Consider the following 26,526-nt stretch of genomic DNA (forward strand, 5'->3'; position numbering starts at 1 on the left):
GGCCAGTATGTGCAACTCCCTAGAGGAGGCAGCAGTGAATGGGTAAAGAAACCAGACACTTGGCTTGCCCCCAGACTGGACCACCTGGGACCTATTGTGGTTACAGCTTGTCTCCAAAAACATCCAGGCTCCACGGTCTCAATTCAGCTACCACAGCCTGGGAACAGTCTTTGGCTCCCTTCCTGCATTTCACCGGATCTGGACTGTAACTGGGTATTTAGCTTCAGGGGATGTGGGCACACACAGCTAGGACCCCCAATTTCAGAATACAAGGGAGGGATAGCTCAGTGGTTTGAGCATTGGCCTGCTAAACCCAGGGTTGTAAGTTCAATCCCTGAGGGGACCATTTAGGGATTGGGGCAAAATCAGTACTTGATCCTGCTAGTGAAGGCAGGGGGCTGGACTCAATGACCTTTCAAGGTCCCTTCCAGTTCAAGGAGATAGGATATTTCCATTAATTTATTTAGCCCTGGCTGGGATGATTTAGTTGGGAATTGGTCCTGCTTTGAGCAGGAGGTTGGACTAGATGACCTCCTGAGGTCCCTTCCAACCCTGATATTCTATGATCATAGAATGTTGTGTCAAAGGCCAAACCACCCAAGCCCTTAGACATGCCAACACTGGGTTATGTTATGCTCTGACTGCAATTGATGTAGCCATAGAGGATTTTTCAAAATCATTAAGAAAACCTCAGATGCTATAGTCAACTTGTCCAAGTCACAAGCTAAAGGTCATGCTTGTGATATGCTGTCTTGTAACCTGTTTAACATTGCAAAAGAAGATATGTTAGATGTATGCCTGGGTTTTCCCCCCATCCCATACCCTTTCCTCCCCCGCCCTTGCCCACACTGCTGGCATCTCTACACAACTAATAGTAGCCTCTCTACTTCCTCCAGACTCACCCTCCTCCTTCAATTTCCTTCTTGTGTATCCTTCTGTCATTTCTACTCATGTGTTTTCTTCTTTTTTCTGTTTCAAGTCTATTGAATATGTGGCTAATAATATGGTGTACAAAGTAGGGCTGTCTGGATACCTGACACCATCCCCTGACAATGCTACACTGATGACAACCTCGGACTGTTGCACAGAACAGACAATTACATCATGTGCTCCTGTTCTACCCTTCGCCCTATGACCTCGTCCTCTTCTGTTGTTGTGAATGTCCTTCCTCTTGCAGATGGTGAAGTTGCTGTACAAGTATTCTCTACTCAGTGGTGTTTCATCACCGCTGCATCTTATTACATGTACAGACCATTACAGTGCCAGGCAAATGCTTCCATGTGCCTTCAGATTACTAACTCATTTACCCTAGGTGATGTGCACCTCCCCGGCCGTGTGTTCGCTAAAATGACAGCGGCTCCTCGGTGGTATAACAACCTATACCTAGACAACACACGGGTTCAACAGGCCAAGGAGCTACTACTCAAAGTGGTCCTGGCTGCTGCATCTGCGTTTACCGCCCTTCATAACCACGTCACCAAAGTCGCATTCAAGTCCAGCTCTCCAATCACAGGAGAGCCTGGCCAGGTTCCTGTTAGCCCCTCTTCAATTAAGGGGATTAGTTGGGGCTGGCAGGGGAGACCATGCCCTGATTACCTGAGCATCAGCACCTGTGGGCCTAATTAGCCAGCCAGCCATATACAGCTGGCAGGGGGGGCAGACTCAGGAAGGGGAGGAGCATATGGCTCTAGGTCCCTGCTGGTAGGGAAAGCTAGCAGTCCTGCAGGATGTTGGCCTGAAGAAAGTTTATATAGCTGGTGGTGGGAACTAGCACAAAGGAATAAAAGAGCACTGGTGCAAACACTTGAGGTGGTCTATGACTGAGTTTTGTGGAGGAGCCAGGAGGGCGCCGTTACAGCGGGCATTAACCATATAAGCTTATCAATTGTTTACAATTGTCAGTGCCGTTTGTGCTACTGAAATATTCCTGCTTGCTTGTCTGGGCCGGGTCCTGCTTTCCTCACTAAACTGTTGCTTTCCATGGGCACAAGCTTTGCTCCTTCTTACTGATAAGCTGAACTATGTACGCAGAGATAGCTAAGCCACTATAGCAGTTACTTCGGAAGGGGCAGGAATGGCAATGGGAGGAAAGCCATCAGCAGGCTTTCACCATGCTGAAGCAGGCTCTGGCCAAAGCCTTAGCCTACCCTAAACCTGACTGTCCCTCCTATTTGCAACTAGGAACATCTGATAGTGGCATCAGCACAGTCCTCTTGCAGGATCAGGGGACTGGGCTGCAGCTGTTGGCTTATGGCTCCAGAGTCATGAGTGAAGTTGAGAGGCAGTTCAGTGCTTGCAAGTGGGAGGTACTCGCCTTAGTTTGGGCACTTGGCCACTGGGAGTACCTGGTGGGGATGTTCCCCGTCATCCTCAGGACTTCCTACACCCCAGTAAGGTACCTCCTCTCTGGTCGGGTGAACGAGGCAGGTGTCATCCCCTTGTTTGGACAACTGGACCCTCAACCTCCTGAATAGAGACATCACAGTGCAGAGATCACCCCAGTTGAGCATACTACTGTATGCATTGCTGACTGAAGGCCAGGACCATGAGTGCCCGCTTCCAGCACCAGACCCAGTCATTGTGTCACCATCGAACCCAGCTTCAGTAAAGCAAAGGAGCAGGGTTTAACCATCTGGTCCGTGGATGGAAGTAGCTAATACCAGGATGGCCACCCAAGGACTGGGTATGCTGCTTTTCAGCCCTCTTCCCAGCAAGTGCTGCAAGAAACTGTCAAGCCCCATTCGGCACAAGCTGTGGAAGTGGTGGCAATAGTACCAGTACTATATGAGGAGGACAGGAGCAAGCACCTGTGCATCTGTTCCAACTCAGAATGGGTGGTGCGAGAACTTACATCCTGGATGCCTGGAGCATGAGATCTGCCGACGGAAAGCCAAATAAGTACACAGCGTACTTGAGACATGCATGGGAGCTGGCTACCAACTGCGAGGGAGACACAGTCCTGTGTAAAGTAAAGGCTCACCGTAAAGACTCCACCAAAGCCTCTAGGTTGAACCATCAGGCTGACACTCTGGCTAAAGAAGCGGCACTCCTGGGGGAAGAGCATCTGTGGACCCTAACACCGTCCTTGCCTGTGATGAAAATACAGCAGCCAGGTGTTGATCTAAATCCACAGGTAGACATCAAGGAGCTGCAACAGCAGGATCTGGATGTGCAAAGCCTTCTGCAGAAGGAGAACTATAAAGGCTACTCTATATTTAAGGACAGACATCGTCTGATCATGGCCTTAAGGAAGAACTCCAAAGAGGCCCTCCTGGTCTCGGTACTTCCATCGTGCCTCTGTAAGGAAATGGTGACCCTTGCACATAACAGGGTCATTTTGGTGCAGACAAGACTGCGGATAGGATCGTCCGTGTGGCCTGGTGGCCGGACTTAAATAGAGACGTGGCTATGCACATCCAGTCCTGCCTAAGTTGTGCTGAGAACAATGTGGATAGCCGTGTTGTAAAAGGCCCACTACAGCATCACCTGTCCAAGGGCCCATGGTGCCGGTTGCAGATAGACTTCATTGGACCTCTTCCTCGCACCGGTGTGGGAATCGATACTGTCTAGTGGCTATAGATGTCTTTACTAAATGGGTTGAGGCTTATCCTACCCGGAATTGCACTGCTGCCACCACTGCCAAGGTCCTCTTAAATGAGACCTTCACCCAGTTCGGTCTCCCTGTAGTCAACTCAGACCAGGGACCTCACTTTGTAGGTGAGATGACCAAGGTTCTTTACCGGGCTTTTGGGATCAGGCAGAGGTTCCAAATAGCCGGTCATCCTCAGAACTCGGGGATCGTTGAATGCACTAATTGAACCCTTAAGACCACTCTGAGGAAGATCATTGACCATCAAGGCAAAGAATGGGACATTAAGCTCCCCTTGATCCTCATGGCAGTGAGATCAATGGTAACAAGTCATGGTTTCACACCACATGAAGCCATGACCAGAAGAGCAATGGGGATTCCGGAACTCTGGTGGGTAGGAGGCCAACCCCTATACACCACCAGGTAGCCGTGCGACTAAAATCCAATGCACATGGGATGGATAAGCAGGTAGAGCACATAAAGCTAATAGAGTAGGAGATCGGGGACTGAGTTATGTATAAATACTACTCAGACCAAGGCCATGCTCTTAGTCCACAGTGGGTAGGCCCAGCCCTTACCATCAATAAGACTAGCCCTTGCGTGTACCAACTGGAAATTCCAGGGAAATGAGGAAAGAAAACTAAATGGTTTCATTCTAGCCAGATGAAATCCTGGAAAGGTACTGCCAAATCTGATACATCCTAATTATGTCTTTCCCTGTGTTTGTGCATAGGAATCCCACCATCACCATCTCTTCTATCGGCATGCACTTATACTTCTTGTAACCATTGTAAATAATATACAGGGGGTGTTTTTCGTTAAAATGGGGGATCACTTTTATTGTGACTAGGGGATGGCATCCTTAACACCTAAATTAGAAAGTCAAAAGTTTATAAGAATTTTCATGGCCATCGTCAGACTAAGGAGGTGAAGCCACTAACTGTTTTGGGGTATGTGGATGGCCCCAAAAGCGTTTTGCTGTGGGTCTTGGAGACAGAAGATTTCTATGATTCTATCATGGGGCAAGCCCCAGGGTCTTATCTTACATCTGTTCAGGCTACAGGGCCATTGGAACAAGTAAATCAGATCCCAAAGGCATGTGTCTAGGAGGTTACCAATCCCTTAGTCAGATGCTCTGGTGGGCCTTTTACCACCAGCCCAGCAAAGTGCATCTGTTTTTTCTATTAATTTGTCATCAAGCATCCAGGAGGGGCTCCTTACTATTCGTATCTCGAGTGCTCAGTTTGTGCTTCCTAAGTTACGGGTCAGGATGCATACTCCGTACCGTTCATTTAATAGTATTATGGTTAATTGTAGTGGCAGTTTGCCACATTTTTGTAATAACACAATGTTAATGGGTTCTGCTCTGCACAGACCCAAAACGAATTTATAAGCAAGTGCTATGGAAACATCTCAATTACCACCGATTCTAGTGAGTCTGGTACTTGGCACATAGTGGGACCTTATGGGGCTGTTCAGTCGAGGTGACCATCATACCTCACCCACGGGTCAGTTACATCGGACCCGTAGTGGTAAACGAGAATTTAAGACATCTCAGATCCTCAGTATTCCGTTAAAAGAGTCAGTGTTAATCTGCAGGTATTAGTCAGTAGCATAGAACTTAAATGCTTGCCTTTTGTGAGATCTGCAGTCTATGCTGGGAAGCGTAGGTGTGAGGTGCAGAGCCCAGGTACTGGGGTCGTAGGAGGTGAGACCTTGCCGCTAAGACATGGGAGGAGTTGGAGCTGGACTTGGGCTCGTAAGCTCCATAGAAATGGGGTCCCTAACCCTTAGGGTTAGCAATTTAGGTTGGGAAGTGGCCACATTAAACCACCCACTTTCTGAGGCTCTTAATAAGGTTGGTGACCTTGGGTACGACTTGTCCACTGTCATCAAGGACTGGTACTGTGCCCAAAAACAGGACTCTGCCAGGATCCTGCAGGGTGTCGAAGGTCTGCAGGGTAACCTCTCTTGGGCCCTTGCTTGTACAGAGGTACGAGGATGGATACAAACCGTGTCCAGCAGTATCCTTAGGGCAAGCTTTCAGGGAACCCTACCTATAGACCAGGGGGCGGCAACCTGCGGCACACATGCCAAAGATGGCATGTGAGCCAATTTTTGATGGCACGCTGCTGCCTACCGGGGTCCTGATCCCACTCAGCCCCCCCGCCCACCAATTTCTCCTGCAGGGGCAGGAGGCAGAAGCTTGGTCATGCTGGCAGCCAAGCTTCCCCCTCCCCCACTTCTTCCCCCAGCGTGGTGCTTTCCTGCCCCTCCCCCTCCCTGCTGCCAATCAGTGGATCGCCCTTGCGGGGGGGGGGTGGAGCGGAGCCGCAGTGTGCTCGCTGCTCCGGGGAGGAGGCAGAGAAGAGGTGGGGATGGGGCATATCCCCTCCAGCCCGCTGCCGTGAGCATCCCAGCCCTCTGCCCTGACCCCTGAACCCCCCCCACACACACACACCCAGCCCTCTGCCCTGACCCCTGCACCCCCTCACACACCTCCAGCCCCCATTCTGACTCCTGCAGCCCCACACATACCCAGCCCCCCCCACACCCCATGCCCTGACTCTTGCACACACCCCCACATCCCACCCTGAGCACCAAACGGGAGCTCCTGCACACACACACCCCACATTCCCACCTGCACCCCCAGTCTGGGGTCCTGGCCCTTGCCAGCCAGGGTCCCACAGGCCCTGCTCAGCCCACTGCCGACCTAGGTGAACGGAACCCCAGGCCGGCAGCAGGCTGAGTGGGCCAGCAGCGTAAGATCAGCATTTTAATTTAATTTTAAATTAAGCATCTTAAACATTTTGAAAACCTTGTTTACTTTACATACACAATAGTTTAGTTATATATATAGACTTATAGAGAGAGACCTTCTAAAAAACATTAAAATGTATTACTGGCACACGAAACCTAAAGTTAAAGTGAATACATGAAGACTCAGCACACCACTTCTGAAAGGTTGCCGATCCCTGCTATAGACCTAAGGAACATCATGCGTAAGGATGTCTCTCCATTCAAGGTTCATCATGCCTGGTGGAAGCTCCTTGACTTTATGTATGACCCGCACACAAAGGTGGCCACAGCTCGAGTCTTAACAATTATGAACGGCACTGTCCAGTGGGCATACCCGCTTCTCCCTCTTGGTATCATAGCAAATGGCACCATTATGATGCCTACAGATCTTCCCCACTGGGTAATCCGAGAAGGGACAGACTATCATGTGATAGATGTCAGCTCATGCTTATGGGAAGATAATCAGGGGTACCTGTGCCCATCGGAAGTATTCCTAGGGCAGCACATCTGTCTAAGCACAGATGAAGGCAGGTGTCATTACAAGCTGCATCCCAAGACATCAGAACATTCTCAGGTGGTGGTAATCAATGACAATTGCGTGTGTCTCCGCAGTACCTGTAAGTCTCTGGTGGTAAACACATTTTATGTCATCAATAATAAGGTGTATCCAAATTTGTGTTTATGCTATCTGTTAACAATTAAGGGATGTAATATCGATTTTCAATCAGAGCAAATGACATCCAGAAACATCAGGACTTCATTTTACATGTATGATCGTGTCAAGCCTGTCAGTTTGGGCCTCTATACTTTGCTCATTAGCCAACTAATGGAGCCTCCTGAGTTAATTAGGCATGTGGATAAAGTGATGGAATGGGGTAGCTCTATCTTAATCATCGTCCACCACTTGTCCAATCAAACAGAAGCAGTCCTAAAAAGGGTTAAGAAGTTTGCCACAATTAGTAATTGGTGGAGACCTTTATTCTCCGACCCCAACAAAGTGTCAGATACATTTGCTTGCACATCCTTTGTCTGTTTTGTTTGTGTTGCAATGCAGGTGGTCGCAACATAAGTTTGGTAAACGGAGGCACAAGTCTAGGTGTGCCAATGTGCCCCATGTAATCCTGTGTCGGCATCAGAAATCCCGATATAGGGTTCCTTGCTGGCAAGGAAGGGAATGTAGGGGAAAATCTTTGGTGCTTAACATCTTAGGTGTGCCATCTTGAATGCCCAAATAACTGGGAATCCATCTTGGCTGTCCTTCTCCCCCCACCCCCGGTGTAGTTTCCTGCCCTTTCTACTGAAAGGCGGGAAACCAAGCAAACCATGTGACCTATGATCTGCCCAGTAGATGCTGCGCAGGGCATATAAGGGCCTGCACAGCAGAAGGAAGAAACTACCCTTCTGAATGGGAGAGTCTGGAGGTGCTGCTGCTGCAACTGTTGGAAAGCATAGCAGCCATCTCAGTTCTCTAGATTGTCTCAGAGGAGTACGCTGAGTACCACGCTCTTTCATCTGATTGCGGGAGGGTAATTCTCACTTGCATGCAGAGAGTGAGACTGTGACACCAGCTGCCACTCTTTCACGGAGGACAAATACACACCCACGACATCGCAGGGGGAGTACAAGCTGAGTCATCGCTGGGGCAGAGCTGTCATCGCCTGCTCCTGAGGGCCACTCCTTACCTGTGGGTTCCACCTACCTGGACGAAGTCCAGAGCTGTCCTGTCATCATGAGGGTCCTCAGAGCTGCAAGATATAGTAGTGGTCCACTGATCCTACATCCTCTTACCCGGGTCCCGTTCTAGGGGAGGGAACTTACCCTCAGTCACAGTCAGCATACTGTCAGTCCTTTACTTACCTTATATCACCTGTTGTGGGGGTCCTTGCTTTACATGTGTTCCTATTCATTTAGTTTGCCTTTGGTTTACCTTGTTTAGAACTGTTGATGGTTTAATAAATACCTTGGTTGTTTTCACCCACACATCCTAGTTGGTTATTTTTTTTAAAGGGACTAACAACAAACCCCGATGATAGATGCGGGGTATGGAGACATTCCTCTAGATTGGTTCAACAGCTCCACCCCGTGTTACGTACCCACCAAGCCCCATCCTACAGACCTGCTCCACCCCATGTTATATACCTGAGGGCCCCCGTGCCACAGACCTGCTCCACCCCATGTTATGTACCAGCCCAGCCATGTCCAACTCTGCTCCACTCTGTGTTATGTACCCACCGAGCCCCATCCAACAGACCCTCTCTACCCCATGTTACGTACCCACCAAGCCCCATGACACAGTCCCGCTTCACCCCGTTATGTATCCGCCCAGCCCCGTGCGACAGTCCCACTCCCAGTGGCATTGCACCCTCGCTGAGTCCCATGTGACAGACCCGCTCCACCCCGCATTACGTATCCACCAAGCCCCATGCCACATTCCTGCTTCATCCCGTGTTACATACCCACCAAGCCCCATCCAACAGACCCGCTCCACCCCATGTTACATACCCACCAGGCCCCGAGAAACAGTCCCGCTCTATCCATTATGTACCCACCCAGCCCCGTCCCACAGACCTGCTTCTCTAACCCCCCTCCCCCCCCATTACGTACCTGACAGGCCCCGAGCCACAGTCCCGCTCCACCCTGCGTCACGTACCCAACAGGCCCCATGCCACATTCCCAGTCCACCCCACATTATGTACCCATCCCACCCCGTCCAACAAACCTGCTCCACCCTGCGTTATGTACCCAATGAGCCCCATGCCACAGTCCCACTCCACCCCGTGTTATGTTCCCTGTGTTGTGCTCAGATGTTTTTTATTGTACAGCAACACAAATGCAGCAATGGAAGAATGGGGCTGTTTAAGTTGTGGTCAACTGCCACAGCTATCCTTGGTTTCCCTGGGATCAGGGGACAGGGAGAGGACTTACTAGCACTTGGCCTGAAGTGCAATGAAATGAGCAGTTCCTACCTCTGCTCCTTATTCCATAAATTTTGGTCATTGCAGGAGAATCCTCCATCCTCCATCAATCCTGGGGCATGAGTGCAGCTGATGTAGGGGTACAAGGTTGCCTGGAACACTGGCTTATTATCCCTGCAGCTAGCCTACCCTGCAGCATGCACTGCCCTGGCTTCACTGTTCCAGTACTTTAGCTATAGATAGGTGTGATTGCAGCTGGTGTCTCATTACCATGGAGTCATACTCTTATAGGGAGGTTGGTGTATGAAAAACAGCCAACATGCCACATAGAGCCCAGTCTGTTTCTAGAGCAGTGGGTGTATAGACTTTACTGAGATTATTTTACTCTCCACATACCACTCTGAAAGAAAGGGCACAAAGCATCCAAAACCCAAGCTCCTGAACATTCTATGCTCACGCTCCCTTCCTTGTGTAAGCATTAAATGCTTGCTCTGCCAAGGAGAGAGTGATGCCTGCCACCATGTTTTCCTTCTATGTAACATGGTGCTTGGCTGTAGCCAGCCTCTCTAAGCTGCTGGAGTTCCATATCCTTTGGACCTGGGCCTTGGGGGCTAAACCAGTATTTCATTTGCTGTATACAGTGACCAGAATTAAGGCTTTCCTTTAACATGTTTCAGCCTCCCATTGGTACATGCCTCTTCCTGGGGGCAGCAGGGCTGGATTAACTAGGCTGAAGCAGACTGAGTCTTGGTGTTATTGGTGGCCTTCCTCCACCCAGTCTTCTGTTCTTGCAGTAGCAGGGCCTTAGCCAGGCTCTTAGAGCTGCAGTTTATGAAGTGCTAATGCCTGCTTCTCTTCACTCAGCTGCAGCTGCCTGATTGAGATCCCTTTATATTTTGGCTAGGGTGGCCCATGCCAGCTGCTTTGTCCAGAGCTAGCTCCAGGCCACTCTTATGCCCAGGCTCATGAATGTTAGCATCAGCCTTTCATCAGATAAGCTCCATCTTGAATTGGCTGAAGTTTGGCACAGGGGGCGAGGGATCAGCCATGCTGCTGAAGGGGACACAGGGCTCGTTTCCTGGCACTGTCCCATGGCTCACGGTGGAGCTGAGCTGCTGAAGCGTCATCAGCACCTCTTGCTGGAAACGCTGCTGCTGCTCGTGCTGGCGCTCCATGCGGCACTGCCTCTCTAGCACCGCGTGCATTGCATGTGTCAGTTTCTGCACCTGTGTGTGTACAGCATCCAGCTTCTCGGCAATGGCATGGGGGATGGGTGAGGGGGCCAGCATCTGCCCACCCCACACAGGGTTCTGATTGCCTGGAGAACATGCAGAGTTAAGCAAGCCCGTTTGAGTGCTGGCATCTTTGACCTGGAAGAAAGATCAGAAATGCAGTGACGGGCCATTTCCTATAGAACCAGCTTAGCACAGACCTCTTTATTCTGCATTCAAGAGTTAGCAGGTATGCATGTGAGATGAGGCCAGCTAACATCGGACAGCTGCATCCCTCTGTGATCTGATCTGACCTCCAATCCTATCTACCATTGTATGTTGCCACTGCTACTCTAGCCCTGCCCACCACCCAGCTGTGCCAGTGCACCTTCAGCTTGGCCCCTCTGTAGTAGTCTTGCAGTGTTCAAAACTGAAAGAGACGATGCCTTTCAGAAAGCAGCAAGAAGGACTGTATGCTCAGGCCTGCTAGGAAATGCCTCACTGGTGAGGGAGAAAAGCAGCTGTGGGACTCTCTTGATCTGCTAACATGGAGCCTACATACATGACCTTTCTGGAGGAGGGCAACCACAACTTCTAGTGCAGATGTGGGCCTTCAGCCAGATTCACAGTGGGGCTGAGGCAGTGCTCCATGGAAAGGAAGCCAGGACCAAATACCCAATGGGGTGCACTAACAGCTTCTAATGGGACACTTTGGAGTAGGGATCCTCATTAGCATAGCCACATGCTCCTCTTTCCCCAATCAGCAACGTTCACTTCTGAAAGCAAGACTCCTGGGCAGGGCACAGATTGGGCTGGCCATCTGAGCAACAGTAGAACAGGGTGGGCCTAGCAGCGGAGCAGATAAAGAACACCAGGCTCCTCTCAGATCCAGCTTTGCCTCTGCCTGGCTGTTATTCATTACTCTGCTACTTACCTCAGAAATGCTGCCATCGGGACAGTAAATGTTAACTCAATCTGCCCCCTCAGCCTTGTACGTTTTCCCCATGCTATCTCTGCATCCTGACATTTGAGTCCTGGCAGAGATCAGCATCCACTCAGAGTCATTAAGAGCAGGTGGCCATGCCACTTACGGCTTTGTCCCAAGGAAGCATGACAAGCCAGCCAGAATGTATTGTGGTGATTCATCCTGGTGTCCATGGCAACTGTTTGTTCAGTCGATAGGCTAGTGCCTACGGACTGTGCGCATCTTAGGTTACTTACATGTGCACTGCGGCTCATAGAGGCTGCCATGACAGATGGGTTTGCCCTGGGAGGCTGTTTGGCCGGCTGCACTCCCACCAAGAAGGGCAGGACAGCTGTCGAATCAGATGGACTGTGCCCGTTGTGAATGGTTGCCTGGTCAATGTCGGAGAATTACAAGCATCAGCCATGCACAGGATTCAATATTCCTTATTACACTGCAAGTGAGCCTAGAGCTCACGAGTGCCTGTTAGAGCTCAGTTGTGCAAATTAGTGTCCAAGTGTGGCTCAGTCCTGACCTGCAGCTTTGTTCTTGGGTTCTCCCCTCCCCTAAGCTCTGCCAATGCATCTCACTGCCACCCTGCAGCACCTCCTGCAATCCTTGTCTCTCTCCTCCCTGCTCAGCTCTGCTACTGTCCCTCAGTCCTCCCCTTTCCTCTCCAGCACAGACCTCAGAATGAACAGATGCTACCATCTGGGCCAGGGTCTGGAGCAATTGTGGGGACCAAACCTGTTCTTTAGAAGTCCACAGAGCATGGGTCTCTGGTCCGGCTGGCAGTGCTCAGCCCAAAAACTCATTTCTTTCCTGCTCTTCTTTTCTAGATGAGGCACAGGTATTGCCAGTTGTCGTGCAGGATGGGTCTGGGGCCACCAGTAACAAAGTCCTTGTCACAGTGTCCAAAGTGGGGGGAATGCATCTGGGGAAGCTTCCACCCACGCTATGGAATGGTACCAGTGGAGCCTGCGGGTCGGAGAGTACCTAGGACACCTGCCGACAGAAGCCCTCAAAGGACTTCCCCCAGCATGGGGGAGGGCAGCCTTTCCCCTTCTGCTAAGCAGGAATAACTGAGGCACAGAGAAGGGAAATGATTTGTCCAAGGCCACACAGAGCCACAAACAGACCTCAAGGATCCTGAGTGGGCAAAAATCCAACTTGCTGAGGCAAAGGGGGAGGGGAGCCTTGGGCCCAAGTCACCAAGTCCATCAGACTGCATGAAGACAGCTGCATTCCCCACAAGCTGGCCCTGTGTCCTCCCCACCCAACTCCACAGAGCAGGTCACTTGAGAGGGCACCTCATAGAAGCCCAGGATCTCCTTGTCCCTTCTGCGCACTGGAGCCTGGGTTCCCACAGAGCCTTCTCCAGTTGGGGACGCAGGGAGTGTTACCAGCCCTTTCAGGCCAATTTAACTGTAACCTGATGGGTCGCTGCCTGAGCAGATCCCCAGTCTTGCTGGGCTGGAGAAGGGGTTTCTAGCCACAGGACGGCCAGTCTGCCTCTTCCAGCCCTGTACCTTTTTCTGGAGGTGGATGGCCCTGTCCACAATCTTCTTCTTCACAATTAAGGCTGGATTCCTGGCAGGCGACAAGAACATCCTGCCCCTGGTGTTCGGCTGCTGCTGCGCCGTGGCTGATGGGAGTGGAGCCGGGTGGCTATCCACAGCTGAGGTCCGAATCCCAGAGCAGTTGTCACCTGGATGGATTGACAGAGTAACCAGAGAGAGAAGCACTTTCAAGTGAGACCCTTGAACTGAGTGCCAGCCTTTCCCGAGCCCCACAGAGAAGTGAGACCCCTCTATCTATAGGGACTAAGTCCTTCCAGCTCCACCATGCACTTCCCCCCACCTCAGCTATGCTCCAGGGCCTAAGAGTCCTGTCCAGTCTGCCTGGGTTTGGAAAACAGGGATGTGAGCAGAGACCCTTGGTACTGCTTGGCAACTCACCAGGCTGCTTAGAGAAGTGGAGAGGCCTATCCAAGACTAATGGACAACGAATGAGAAAGCCAGGCCTTACTGTTAATAGGGGATAGCTGTGCCGCTGGAGATGGGCCCATGGGCACTGTAGGCACCTTCCCAAACTGCCCACTATCCTTCCACAGCGATGTCACGCTGACTATTTTGATGCCATCCTTGCAGTCTTGGTTATCATTGAGGTGTGGCTCCTTGCAGCTCACGGTGGCTCCTCCGGGGAGTGCTGGGGTCCTGGGACCTGGCTGCCTGCTGCCTCTGGGCTCCGTCTGCTTGTTCTGTTCAGTCTCATTTTCCTGCAGCAAGTTCCAGAGCTGCTCATCCTCCCAGCCAGTCCGGTTGATGGCCGTTCTCCTGCTCCCCCGGCCTCCAGCTGGTTGGAAATGGGAGGCTCCTGGAGGCTGTGCCGGCTCCACATTCTTACGCTTGAGGAACAGGTAGACAGCTTGCGGGGTCACCCGGATATTGTCCAGCTCTAGGACCTTCTTGATTTTGCGGAAGCTCAGCCCGGCTTTGCGCAGCTCCACTATCCGCTTCTTGGCATGGTCATCCAAGCGGCCCATCGCTCACTCGGCAGGACAAGGGGCATGGATCAAAGCCCCTCCCAATCTGTTTTTTTGTGCTAGTGTTCTGTAGCTACATCCTTAGTCGGGATTCCTGCTAGCACAGCCAGCTGAGCCATGTTCCTCCCACGAGGACCCTAGTGACATTACTCCCGTCCCAGAAGCCAGTTAAGGAGACAAGGCACTTGGTGGGTAGTATCAGAGGTAGTATCTGTGGCACAAGAGGGCATGCCGTGCAAGTGAAGAGGTTAAGCCTCTGCTAGTTTTGTGTCCCAGGGCTGCCTATAGTAGCCATGGCCCTTTCTGGAGTCACCACAGCTCCAGACCGATAGCGGCTGCAGGATGCTGTCCTGGTCATCAGAGACATAGAAGGATCCACTCTTTTCAGGCTTGCAGCTCCTTGTGGGAGAGGAACAGGAAGGAAGTGGCACAGCAGTGGAGTGTCTCCCTTGTCAAAGTGGAAAGAGATTCAACTTCCAGCCCATTGGAACGAGAGTGGCAACCCATATGTCCTGGGCCGGTCACACTGAGGGGGTAAGTGGCAGGCTAAATCCAACTTGCTAGTGTCCCAGTTGGAGGGTTGGCATATGTCTCACATACCAAACTGTGGATCAACTCCCTTGGGCTCAGCTAGCTGTCTTCATCCTATAAGCAAAAGAAGAAAAAAAGGGATGGAGTGGAGTCAGAACCCTTGTGCAGCCTCTTCTTTGAAAGTTGTTTAAAAAAAAAAAAAAAAGATCCTCTAACCTCCTTTACAAACAGCAAGGAATGTTTCCCATCCACTAGGAAGCCCCTGTGCTATTTACCAGGTGTCACATCACTATTAAAAATTGTTTGTGCTATCCCAGAACCTTAACAAGCTCAATTAGCCTGGGCATCCCGGGCCTGTCATATCAGATGGGACTTGGTCACTCTGTTTGGTATTGAGTATGTGAACACCCTTTTTTGGGGCTGGGGGAGAGAAGACAGTGGGGGACCCCACTAGCTGTTGGGATGCCAGCCAGGAGCTGTAGTGGCAGAGTTCAGATTTTGGTTCTTGAGTGCATGTGGTACCCTACTTGCTGGAACTGGCCAGTTCAGAAGTCAGTTGAATTCCAGCCCGACAGCTGTGGCTCAAACCCTAATCAATGTTTTTGCAGCTGCTTACATTAATCACTGGCATGGAACTGCCCTGGCTCAGACGAGCACAGTCAGCAGAACCCCTAGCACCCGGTTGCCTGGCTCTCCTCTCATCAGACTCTCCAGTAAATCTCAGTACTAGCACTGCCAGCTGACAGGATTCCATATGGAAAGTATGGCAGGGTCATTCAGGCAGGTCACAGCAGGGAGGCAGAGTCATGCTGGAGCTCTTTAACCCTTTTCCTTTAAGCCACAAGACACCTTCAGTGAGCAAATCATCACTGTGTGCTGCTTCAGAGCCTTCCCTTTAGATTATCAAGCTGTTCAATTCTTCACCTTTGAAAACAAACATACTGTTAACTAATTATCAACTGTAGTAGAAAGGATCTCAGATGCATATAAGTTCAAAGGCAAGTGTAGATCTTCCATATACCCATCATAACAGTCTCAGGCAGGGACTCTAGGGGTAATTCCCAAAACAGCAGAGTAAACCATCACATAGTGAAGGGGAAGAGGAAATACTCTAGCAAGGGGTTCACCTACAGAGGCAGTGTGAGGTGAGATTGGGTGCGGAGAAATCCCCAAGTCACCAGTATTGGGTGCCCTCAAATTAAGAGTGCAAGGCTTGGATTTTTATCTGAGCAGGAGTTGATTAAGACTATACTGGACCAACGCACCACCAAGCTTTGTATGCCCCACCTCAAGCACATCAAGAAAGATACCCCACAATTAAATTGCACTGCCCTACCACCAAGATAGCCATACAACTCCCAGACGCTGGCCATCTCCCCTGCACACCCCGCCTCCAGCTCCCATCTTGGGGAGACCCAGGGTTGTTATAAGAAGCTCCCTACACCCAGCTTCTCCTCTCAGAATGATTCAAAAGTCCACTATCCTCAATGGACATATTTCCGCTGACTTCAGTGGGCTTTGGCTCAGGCACAGGGTGCTGCTGGGACAGGGACCAGTTGCACAACATGTTGCTTGCTGCTCCAAGGGTCCTCCTCAGACCACAGGGCCCAGATCATATGAATCTGAGACTCCCACCTGAATCCATCTCCCACACATTGGCCACAAAACCAGACTGCTGAGGCTAGGCGGTCAGATGCGCTGGCAGTGGGAAGGGAAGAAAGGGAATGAGGGGGTGCATGCACTTACATGTACACTGCTATCACAATTAACAGCAGTAGCAGGCACCCAGCTTTGCCTTCCCTGCAACCGGCTATTCTGCCAGTGTTATCTGAGCCAGCTTGTTGCCTGCAGGGAATTCTGATAAGATCTACTGCTGTTATTTTGTTTAAAAAGGGTTGTTTGTAATTTAGCTGCCTGAATGATGGAGAACCCAGGCTCATTATGACAGCCTGGCATCCAGAGCAGGTGGGACACATGGGAGCAAGGCAAGAAGTGGAGGGGAGAGGGGCAAGGATGGATAAGACCCAGAACTAATGTATTGACACTTTGTTGTTAGCAGCACCTAGGGTTGGTTTTTTTAAGCATTGGTTTCAGAGTCATTTCCATCATCCCTCCTCCCCCCAGCATTTCTGTAGCACTACTCAGCTTAGAGGGCATACCTGGTTTTCTCCAAGCAAGAGATATTAGCAAGCTACTTCATCATCATGGACATTTCTAAGGCAACTACTTCACGTGGCAGCCACAAAGCGAACATCAGCTCTTTTCATGAGCTGTTGCCAAACTGGCATGTGTGTGTATTAAAGCAGTTCCTTTGGTCTGCCAAGAAGGCACAGCGATTATTGCAAACTATCCAGGGAAAGCCACAGGGAAAAATGGAGTCTCCTTGAATCTAGTTTCAGAGCAGTCACCATGTCCCTCTGAGTTTTACTCCCCCCTTTGAGACCGAGAGGAATAAACCAGATTCAAGAGATGTACAATATATTCTGATCCAGAATTGTTTACAACTAAAAACTATCCATACGCTGTTGTATGCACTAGGTCCTGTTCACTGGAAAGCTGAGGGAGACCAAACGTACCTCTGGGTACAAGGATTTGTTTACATGCTGTTATTAGCTTCAGACCAGAGACGGTCAGCCTTTGCCATACCACGATCCCTCCCCAGTAACTCGGACCTCCCTGCCCTTTAGCAATATGAGAAGAGCAGAATGGCTGCAAACCCCTAACACCAGTTCACACCCCACGGTCAAAAGCCCCTGCTCTAGACAGGGGAACAGTTGCTTTGTTCAAGTATTTTCTAACCAAGACCTGAACTCCAATCGCAGAAGTATGCTCTAGCACCATCTAGTTAACTCCCCTTGTTACAGGACTCACACCTCTTACACTGGCAGATGCCTTTGGACTCCAGTCAATCAGCAAGAACTCCCCACAGCAGGATAACTCATGGTCTTGACTGAGCCACTAACATCTCATGCATTGGATTTATCCAGACTCCCTGCATGAACAGGGACAGGGAACAATGAGGAGGGACAGTAGAGTTGGTAATTCCACAGCTTCCTAATTCCTTGGAGAAGCTTCCCACTTTGTACCATCCCGCTCAGGGGCCCAGCTCTCCTGTCATTAGTGCATGAGAGCTGCCTGCCTTTACCATTAGTTCCACTTCTGTTCAGCCAAATGTACCTGGGTAGGAATCTCTCTCCCTCCCAACACATTATGGAGAATTCACTCTGGGGCTAGCTTAAGATGGTTCAGGCATCCATTCTTTGGAGACACCTTTGGACCACTCTTGTTTTACCAGCACCTGTAATAAGTAATTACGTCAGCATTTAGATTTCCCATTGACCAGGAATATTCAAGGTCATGATCAGTTGGTTGTAGTTTCAAGTGACTTTCTGCTTGTGAAAGCTGCCAACATGACATCCTTGGAGATTGGAGTCCTTTCCAGAAAGAGTGCAGCACAGACAACAGTAGTGCAAGCTCTTTCCATACAGCCCTATCAATATTCTCCAGGGATGAGGTGAGTACGCCTCTAAGGAGGAGAGGCTAGGGCATTCTCCATGGTCCATTAGACCTTAGCCTTTGTACAAAGATTAACAGGACTACAGTAATTGGTTCTGTGATGGTGGTTTATGAATGTGGGCTCTTGTGCACTAGATACTGGAACGAGCCCCACAGATCCATGTCACAAAAGCCACTGTAAAGCTGTCAGATAGTAACATTTTTTGGTTCCTTACTAAACTGGGCAAAATTCAGACCAACAAACTGGAGGTGAATGATTGTAGATCCCATTTTATTCTGGCTAGTTGTAGGTGCACTATACAAATTGCACAGCAAGACTCTGGCTATTTTACTGCTCCTGCTCAGGAGAGGAAAACAGGCTTGCCCAGGAGAGCAACAGGTTCTCTTTCCTGACTAGATATTCATAGAATCATAGGACTGGAAGGGACCTCGAGAGGTCATCTAGTCCAGTCCCCCACACTTATGGCAGGACTAAGTATTATCTAGACCATTCCTGGCAGATGTTCATCCAACCTGCTCTTAAAAATCTCCAATGATGGAAAATCCACAACCTCCCTAGGCAATTTATTCCAGTACTTAACCACCCTGACAGTTAGAAATTTTTTTCCTAATGTCCAACCTAAACCTCCCTTGCTGCAATTTAAGCTCATTGCTTCTTGTCCTATCCACACAGGTTAAGAACAAATTTTCTCTCTCCTCCTTGTAACAACCTTTTATGTACTTGAAAACAGTTATGTTCCCTCTCAGTCTTCTCTTTTCCAGACTAAACAAACCCAATTTTTTCAATCTTAGAATCATAGAATATTAGTGTTGGAAGAGACCTCAGGAGGTCATCTAGTCCAATCCACTGCTCAAAGCAGGACCAACACCAACTAAATCATCCCAGCCAGGGCTTTGTCAAGCCAGGCCTTAAAAACCTCTAAGGCTGGAGGTTCCACCACCTCCCTAGGTAACCCATTCCAGTGCTAGATATTTCCAGTCTGCACTTTAACAGCTAGGTATTTCCAGCAGCTAATAACCTAGGTATTTCAAGTCTGTACTTTAACAGCTCTGATCTGCCTTGTTTTCTGTTTAGCATTTGTTTACATTGATCCCTCTGCATGCTTCCAGCTTTCCTTTACCAAACAAGCTACATATTTGTAAGGGCCGAGTTCTCCACATCGTTTTTGATGACAGCGCTGTGGCTGCTCGGGGCACAAAGGTTATGTAACATAACTGACTGAGTTACACATTTATTAAAGAGACCTTTACATTCTTCCACCATGACCCTTCCAGAGGTTCATTAACTTCTTAGCTTTTCTCTTTTTGAACAGAGAAAAAGAATCTTTTAAAAAAGAAGGTAGCTTCCCAAAAGTTCTGAATTTGCTGGAGTTTCCATTAGAAATCTCCCCTCAGTTTGGTTTTGTGGTCCCACTGTTAGAGACAATGCCACTTATTCATGGAGGCTGGGGAAGCATCGCTGACTAGCGATTGCATTTACTGTTAAATGTAGGACACTTTGTCTGATGTTAGGCGATGTTTGCATTCCAGTGTTCCGACTCCCCTTGACATCTGAATCTCATCACGGCCAATGACATACATTGTAAGCCAGAAATCAAATATGTTGCTGGAAAAAACAGGTTAGTATCATATAGAAATATATATGATATTCCCTGAAACGGCCGCTCAGCCCACTTCCTGACCATGATCACACAAAGAGCAGGGCTGACACAGCTCTCGTTTCCAGAGTAGAACTCCATGCAGTTTACACTGAGTGGGTCTTTCAAATCCTACAAAGCAGAGGTCTTGTCTACTTTGCATGGATATTAAAGGTCCCATTGCCCTTTTTAACAGCAGAGTTTTGGCACAGTGTATTTGACCAAAATACCCCTCTCTTTCACCTACCTGGCTATGTTCCATAGAGTTGCATTTCAGTTGTAAATAGATAAGGCCTGATCATGCAATCAGGTGCATGCAGGCAAAACCCTGTACCCATGCAGAGCCATGTTAACAGGCTTTTATGTGGGAAGTAAGGATCCCCACCACGTACATCCATCTGCAGGACTGGGAGCCATAAGGGCAAACAGAAGGGTGAAAAAACACTTTAAAAAATGAAACATTATCATCAATTTCTGAGTAACTACACACCTGGGAAAGCCTCCCACTAATGGAGGTGAGTGGACTGGTCATGCTTGCATAGAAATGCACCTCAGGACAGCAACTCAGTCTTTGGTAGCACTGGGCAACAGCACAAGTCCTAGTGTAACAGCTCCATTTACGATTATGCCTTTTGGGTTACTTGGTGCTCTGTCCCTATTTCAGAGACTGCTGGACATAGTCTTTAAGGGGCATGGGGATTTCCTAGCAGCTTACGTGGATGATGTTTTCGTCTACAGTACTGACTGGAAAACATTAAGTGCTGTATCTGGAGAAAGAAATCAAAAGGATCCAGCAAGCTGGGTAGACGGTGTTTCAGGGAAAGGTGCACTGGCTCAGGAAGAGATAAAATATCAGTCTGTCACACTGTCTAAAGTGGCTCACAACTGTGAGTGCCAATCTCAGGTCAGAGGGTTAGAAAACAGGACAGACACCCCAAACTGGTGGTATATTCTATTAGCAGATTTCACCAAGCCGGTAACAAATGTGCACTCCTGGATCACTATACCGGTCTTACCACGGAGTCACAGACAGTCCCCTTAGGCACTCCAACCTACCCTGACACTCAGACAAATTGGCCTTAGTGATAATGGTCACATAAACTGAAAATCACATAAGAACGGCCATACTGGATCAGACCAAAGGTCCATCTAGCCCAGTATCCTGTCTTCCGACAGTGGTCAATAACAAATCAGGTTACTCCCAATCCCGAAGTATCAGTCACTTACCCAGATCAATTGATACTTTGTATCTCAGAACAAAGATAACGCTGGCAGCCAATTCTCTAGTAAATTAACTAAATATTTATTGGCTAAGAAAAAGAAATGAGAGGGTTAGAGGTTAAAGCAGGTAAAATACTTTACCAGGTGAGTCTAAGTTTGTAAGTCTATTATATCAACTGCTATCATTTAAACCCTCAGTTTCCCGAAAATCTTTTCCGGGAACTCAGTTGTTTCAGGGGATCTCCACTTTGCATTTGGTATCTTCCCTGTAAGAGTCCAAATAGAGATGAAAGAGCATTTCTTTAAATCCGTATTTATATCTTATTTCCGCAGATAACACTCTGACAAGTGTTTTTACTCACTACCTGGCTCCTTGCTTTGAAATTAGCATTTCCTGGTACAGCCATTAAGTCCTTCATTAATATTTCACAAGATTTCTTTGAGGAGTAATTTTAGTTACAGAATTATACATAAATGCAAATGTTTTTAATAGCAAACAACAATCCTTCATTAGTTTTCATGACATTTATACATCAAATACCTTCTGATGTTCACTACCACACACTTTGATCTAATTATCTAATTACAGGATATACCTAGTGTAATTGTAATATGATAGCAAACAACAAGATATAGATAGGCGAAAACAATACAATTGACATCTCCTTTTATCTCAATTAACACGAGTGAATTAGTCTATGCATATTATTACACTTAACATTTCTTTGATATTCATACACAAGTGAATTCCCTTTGGCTTGAGCTGGCCTGTCAGTGCCACAATGTCCTAAACCAAATCTTGGTGAAACTATACATGAAAAACAGTCCAAGCTAGTCAAGAACATTTGCAAGTACAGACTCTACAGAACAGACATGAAATCCTTTCTGGGTTTGGTAGCGTGGCCCTGGCAATTCTTTAGCACAGTTCTCCACTGCTAGTTTTTAGTCAAGTCATACTGTGGAGACAAAGAGCTAACAAAATGGAAACCATCCAACCCTAAAGAGAAGTCTGTGCAAACATTGTGTGTTACAGAGTCCTGATTTTCTCTGCAGAATTAGTTATTCAGGTAGCTGCTTTAGGAAAAGGCCTAGGAGCAGGTTTGTTACAAGAGAGAAATTGGTTATCAGAAGAGCAGTTGGCTGGTTGAATGAAGATGGTGCCATTATCTGAGCCATGCTGACTCACTCTCTGCTAAGGGAGAGCATCATAACAAACAATATCACTTTTCTGTCAGTCTTCAGTATGTCAGAGGAAGAAGAGACTTCTGGCTAAGGCACAATACTTGGAAGAAAGATAGGTTCCATTCCTGACTCTGCCACAGTATCTCTCTCTCTCTAGCCTTTGACAAGTTGTTAGGATTCCCTCCAAAATCTTTTCCACTTGGCTTACCCAGAACACCTCATCCAGTTCTGGGAGAATGCTCCATCCAGTTCTCTGTGATCCAAACACTCACCTCGACTCCAGATCATCACTAAGGTTACTTTATTAGGCATGTAACAGCTCTGTTCCCTTGCTGAGCAGGGTTAGGTACAGGGTGATGCCACAATTCCAAATTAGACCCCACACTACACAGTTTATATATGTTTTTCCTAGCTACTAACATCTATACTTTTTGAATCTAATTGGTTTGGACATCATATGGATCATGTAAGGACCAATCGCTTTGCACATCATGTAAGGACTAATAACTTATGTTTTTACCTTATCTACATTTCATGTGTATCAATTCACACTGTTCCCATTTATCTCAATTAGCCTGAAAATCTCCAGCACACAGCCTGTCACACCCTTATTTACAATCTTGCACTCAAATCAAGCTATATGCAAGTTTACTCATGCCCAGCAAGATCTATGTCTACACAAGTCAATTTCTCCGTGCTTCATTTGCACAGTCTGTACAATGGAGGATAGTACTTCCCTATTTCAAAGAAGTTTGGCTAAAATAGTTTGGTTTTGAAGCACTAAGATCCTTAAACAGAAGGTGAGATACATCTTGAGACTACAGAAAAAAGGTGTGTTATGTATTTTTAAGTGTTATGATCTTTACCTTGTATGCTTTTACACAAGTGTGAAAAATGTTGTTTGCTCAGTAAGAACCACTGATCTTAAAGTTAGGCCATCTAACATCACAGGTTAGAAAGAAAGCAAAATTCCTGCCAAAAGAAGTTGATTTCCTGAGACACAAGAGGTTATGGGCCAAAAGTCCCAGCGATCCAGCATATCCACTATGTCTGTCTGACTGAGGCTAGGTCTACACTGGGGGGGGTTGGAGGGGAATTGATTTAAGATATGCAAATTCAGCTACGCGAATAACGGAGCTGAATTCAACGTATCCGAGCCGACTTACCCCGCTGTGAGGACAGCGGCAAATCAACTGCCGCGGCTCCCCCATCGACGGCGCTTACTCCTACCTGTGCTGGTGGAGTACGCGCATTGATTCGGGGATCGATTGTCGTGTCCCAACGAGACACGATAATTTGATCCCCGAGAGATCGATTTCTACCCGCCGATCCAGGCGGGTAGTGAAGACAAGCCCCAAGAGTGCCCTAGGGAGAATGACTACCTACTACTGACCTATCTTAAAAATGCTACTATAGCTTTAAGCCTCCTAGTTTCCCCCACCAGCACGTGATTCTGAAGCAGCTTGGAGAATTTAAAAATAAAACCACACACCCCACACCTCTGACTTATTGTGTGTCCTGCAAATGTCTAAAGAAAATGTAATTCTTGTTCCTTGTGTTGGGATAAAGAGGTTTAATATTTAGCAAGCATATTCATACAGAGGCAGGGCATGCTTTATAAATGTCACTGAAAAACCATGCATCACTGCACATTTTTAAGCCCCCAGATCCTACACAAACAAACTGATGCTGATGCACTCTCACCCATGTACAGTACTAGAAGTTACAGGTTTGTTTGTTTTTGAACTAGCAGCAAGACTGTGTTGCAAGGATCAGTTTTAAACCATGATGGTGTAGGTGGATCAAAATCCAGAGGATCAGAGTCTACAAGATAAAAATACGCTACAACTTCAAGGTAAATTCTGATTTTTCACCAAGTTGACAGCGTCTATGTTATTTTCGGAAGGGAACAATGAGGGGAGAGGGAAACCAAGAAAAAATTCTTGTCTACAGTTTCAAACCTACGTGTTTAATACCCAGGTGTGCAGTCGTTGCAAATATGTCATCTCAATTCCCTCCAGTGACAATTTGGTCTCATTATTACACATGCAATTAAGATGAAAGGTTTCCAGCTTCCAGAGCACATAGGTAAAATCCTCCCCACCTTGCAGTTTGTTTACTGCCAGCATGACAGGCGATCACATCCCATAAAGCCAAATGCTCACCTCATTAGCACACGTGGAGAGAGTCACACACCTCTGATCTTAATTTAAACAAAAACAGAGCCTAAAGTGCCCGCAATGAATGGAAACCATAAGCAATGAGACACTTTATGATGAGATGGCACCAGGATTCAATCTTTGTGCAACAGGCACGGTGCTGCATGGTCAAATAGAACAATGCCATGTACTGGGCAAGTGCATCTTTCCACCATCCACTTCATAATAAAATAAACAACAATCAAACTTGAGTGCTTCGGTATGCTGTGCAATTGAAGCATTAGCTAACTGATCACCTAGGTACTTTATAGTTTTAGGAGACCCTTCTCTATAAGCATCTCCATGCCAGTGATGGCATACCCTCTAACTAAAAAGACAGACATAGAAACAAAGCACCTGGTCACATGACACAGTCATAGTTCACACTTCTATGGCACTCTACAAACATTAAGAACATAAGAACCACCACACTGGGTCAGACCAGTGGTCCATCTAGCCCAGTATCCTGTCTTCTGACAGTGGCCAATACCAGATGCTTCAAAGGGAATGAACAGAACAGGACAATCCTCTAGTGACCCATCCCAGATGCAGGGAATGGATGGGGGGACAACCAGAGCATAGGGTAGCAACCCTCACCATCTTAGTTAATAGCCATTGACGGACCTATCCTCCATGAACTTATCTAATTCTTTTTTGAATCCAGTTATAGTTTTTGCCTTCAGAACATCCAAGTTCCACCTGTTGACTGTGCACTGACAAATCTTAACAGCACCACCCTCTGTCCACCTCTATGAAGAAGGTAGCAGTCAGTATTGTTGCTCATATTTTATGGCTAGGACAAGCGAGACAGAGAGATGAAGTGATGGGTATGAAGCCACAGAGGCCGAATTAGCAAATAGCACCTCCTGCTCCTTCCACACTCCCCCCTCTGATTTCTGACCCCGCGCTGACACTGACTCGCTACGTGAATCTGGCTATGTCACGGCTCGCAGAGACCTGACCCTCAGCTATCTACAACCAGGGCAGCAGCAGGGACCCCCACGGATAGCCACCAAACCGCACTCAGGAGACACCCGGGGCTACAGGGAGCGGAGCCAGAGGTCCCAGCCAGCGCGCAGGAATACCACCGTTAGATGGCACACAGCCCGAGGCGCGGCCAGCAAGGCAGGCAGTTCCCTGGCCAGTGCCCGTGACTTGGAGACGCCTCCCCATTACCCTAGCCGCGCCCCATTCGACCAGGGAAGCACACGCACCACGAGTCCGATCCCCGTGTCTACGTACGGCGAGTGGGAACGATCCAGGCCACGTTGAGCCGCTGCCAGCCCGGCTGGGCTCCACTAGCGAGGCCCCCGCCGGCCCCTCTCCGGTACCCAACTCGGCGTGGAGCTGCAGCAGTTTGAAAGCTCCTGCGCTCTTTGTTTGGCCGGGGGAGAGCCAGCAAAGGCTGCTGGGAAGGTCCCCGGAGAGGGTTGTACTGCGAGGGGAGGAGCGCAGCTTTAACGCTTTCAGGGACAGAGCTTCCCCAGGGCTCTTCCACCGTTCCCACGCCAGAAACGCGGGGCTCGTCAGACTGGCTCGGTCCCGAAGGCTCGCTAACCCAGCCGCTGGCCTGTCGCCAGTGCCACATGCAGCAGAGGGAGGTGCAAGAAGCCCTTCAGTGGGCAGCTCTGGGGTAATCTGCCCTCCCCTCCGCTCATAGCGAGAGATGGGAGTAAAGCGCACCCACCCACCAGCACACCTTTCCTTCTGCAGCGCCTGGGGCTTGCTGTCTAATTTGGGTGTAAGTGCTGGGGCGCAGGGCAGGCAATGATACCTTGCCCTTACACAACACCTTCCACCACCTGATGATCTCAGAGCACAGCACTTTACAAGCACCAGCCAGTTCTGACAGCATGCTATTATTACCCCGTTTTGCAGATGGGGAAGCTGAGACCTTAAGCATCTTGCTCCAGGTCATAAAGTGAGTCAGTGACAGAGGACTAGAACCTAGGAGCCCTGACTACCAGTTTCCCCACCCCACTTTCTTCCAACCTCTAGACAACATTGCTTACCATTGGTTCTGCTAAAGACAGCATTCCCTCATCAGTGGACACAGGAGCCTACACCATCAAGAACATAGCTACAAAAGTAAAATATATAATACACACACTAATTGATGCCACTGTGTCCATGGTATCTCCCATGGCACCCAATCTGATCATTAACAGAGTAGCTGCAGTTAGCTATAGATGTAGCAGTTAATTATTGTTAATTATTA

At 48.6% G+C, this 26,526-nt stretch overlaps 1 protein-coding gene across 5 annotated transcripts; it reads right to left on the reverse strand.

Moving 5' to 3' along the window:
- Positions 1-9,090: 9,090 nt before the first annotated feature.
- On the reverse strand, positions 9,091-25,730 carry LOC117884088. Of its 5 annotated transcripts, none has more exons than XM_034784193.1 (6): positions 25,551-25,729; positions 15,171-15,478; positions 13,507-14,668; positions 13,008-13,186; positions 11,736-11,870; positions 9,093-10,673 (listed from the first exon to the last, which is right to left on the reverse strand). In XM_034784193.1, exons 3-6 carry the CDS (start codon positions 14,021-14,023, stop codon positions 10,293-10,295), a joined length of 1,212 nt encoding a protein of 403 aa, XP_034640084.1. In that variant the 5' UTR covers positions 14,024-14,668; positions 15,171-15,478; positions 25,551-25,729; the 3' UTR covers positions 9,093-10,292. The 5 variants fall into 5 exon arrangements, with proteins under 5 accessions (XP_034640085.1, XP_034640084.1, XP_034640082.1 ...); XM_034784191.1 differs by having other exon boundaries at positions 25,523-25,729; XM_034784192.1 differs by lacking the exon at positions 15,171-15,478.
- Positions 25,731-26,526: the final 796 nt, after the last annotated feature.

The sequence above is a fragment of the Trachemys scripta genome, chromosome 10, assembly GCF_013100865.1.
Source record: "Trachemys scripta elegans isolate TJP31775 chromosome 10, CAS_Tse_1.0, whole genome shotgun sequence".
Lineage (NCBI taxonomy): Eukaryota > Metazoa > Chordata > Testudines > Emydidae > Trachemys > Trachemys scripta.

What these genes read in the sequence shown, in the direction of transcription:
- LOC117884088 (XM_034784192.1), bottom strand. Translation starts at nt 14,023, where the DNA reads ATGGGCCGCTTGGATGACCATGCCAAGAAGCGGATAGTGGAGCTGCGC. An exon ending in CCATCCACCTCCAGAAAAAG is followed by an intron (nt 11,871 to 13,007) that starts GTACAGGGCTGG and finishes GACATTGACCAG; the next exon opens with GCAACCATTCACAACGGGCA. An exon ending in CTATGAGCCGCAGTGCACAT is followed by an intron (nt 10,674 to 11,735) that starts GTAAGTAACCTA and finishes TCTTTCTTCCAG; the next exon opens with GTCAAAGATGCCAGCACTCA.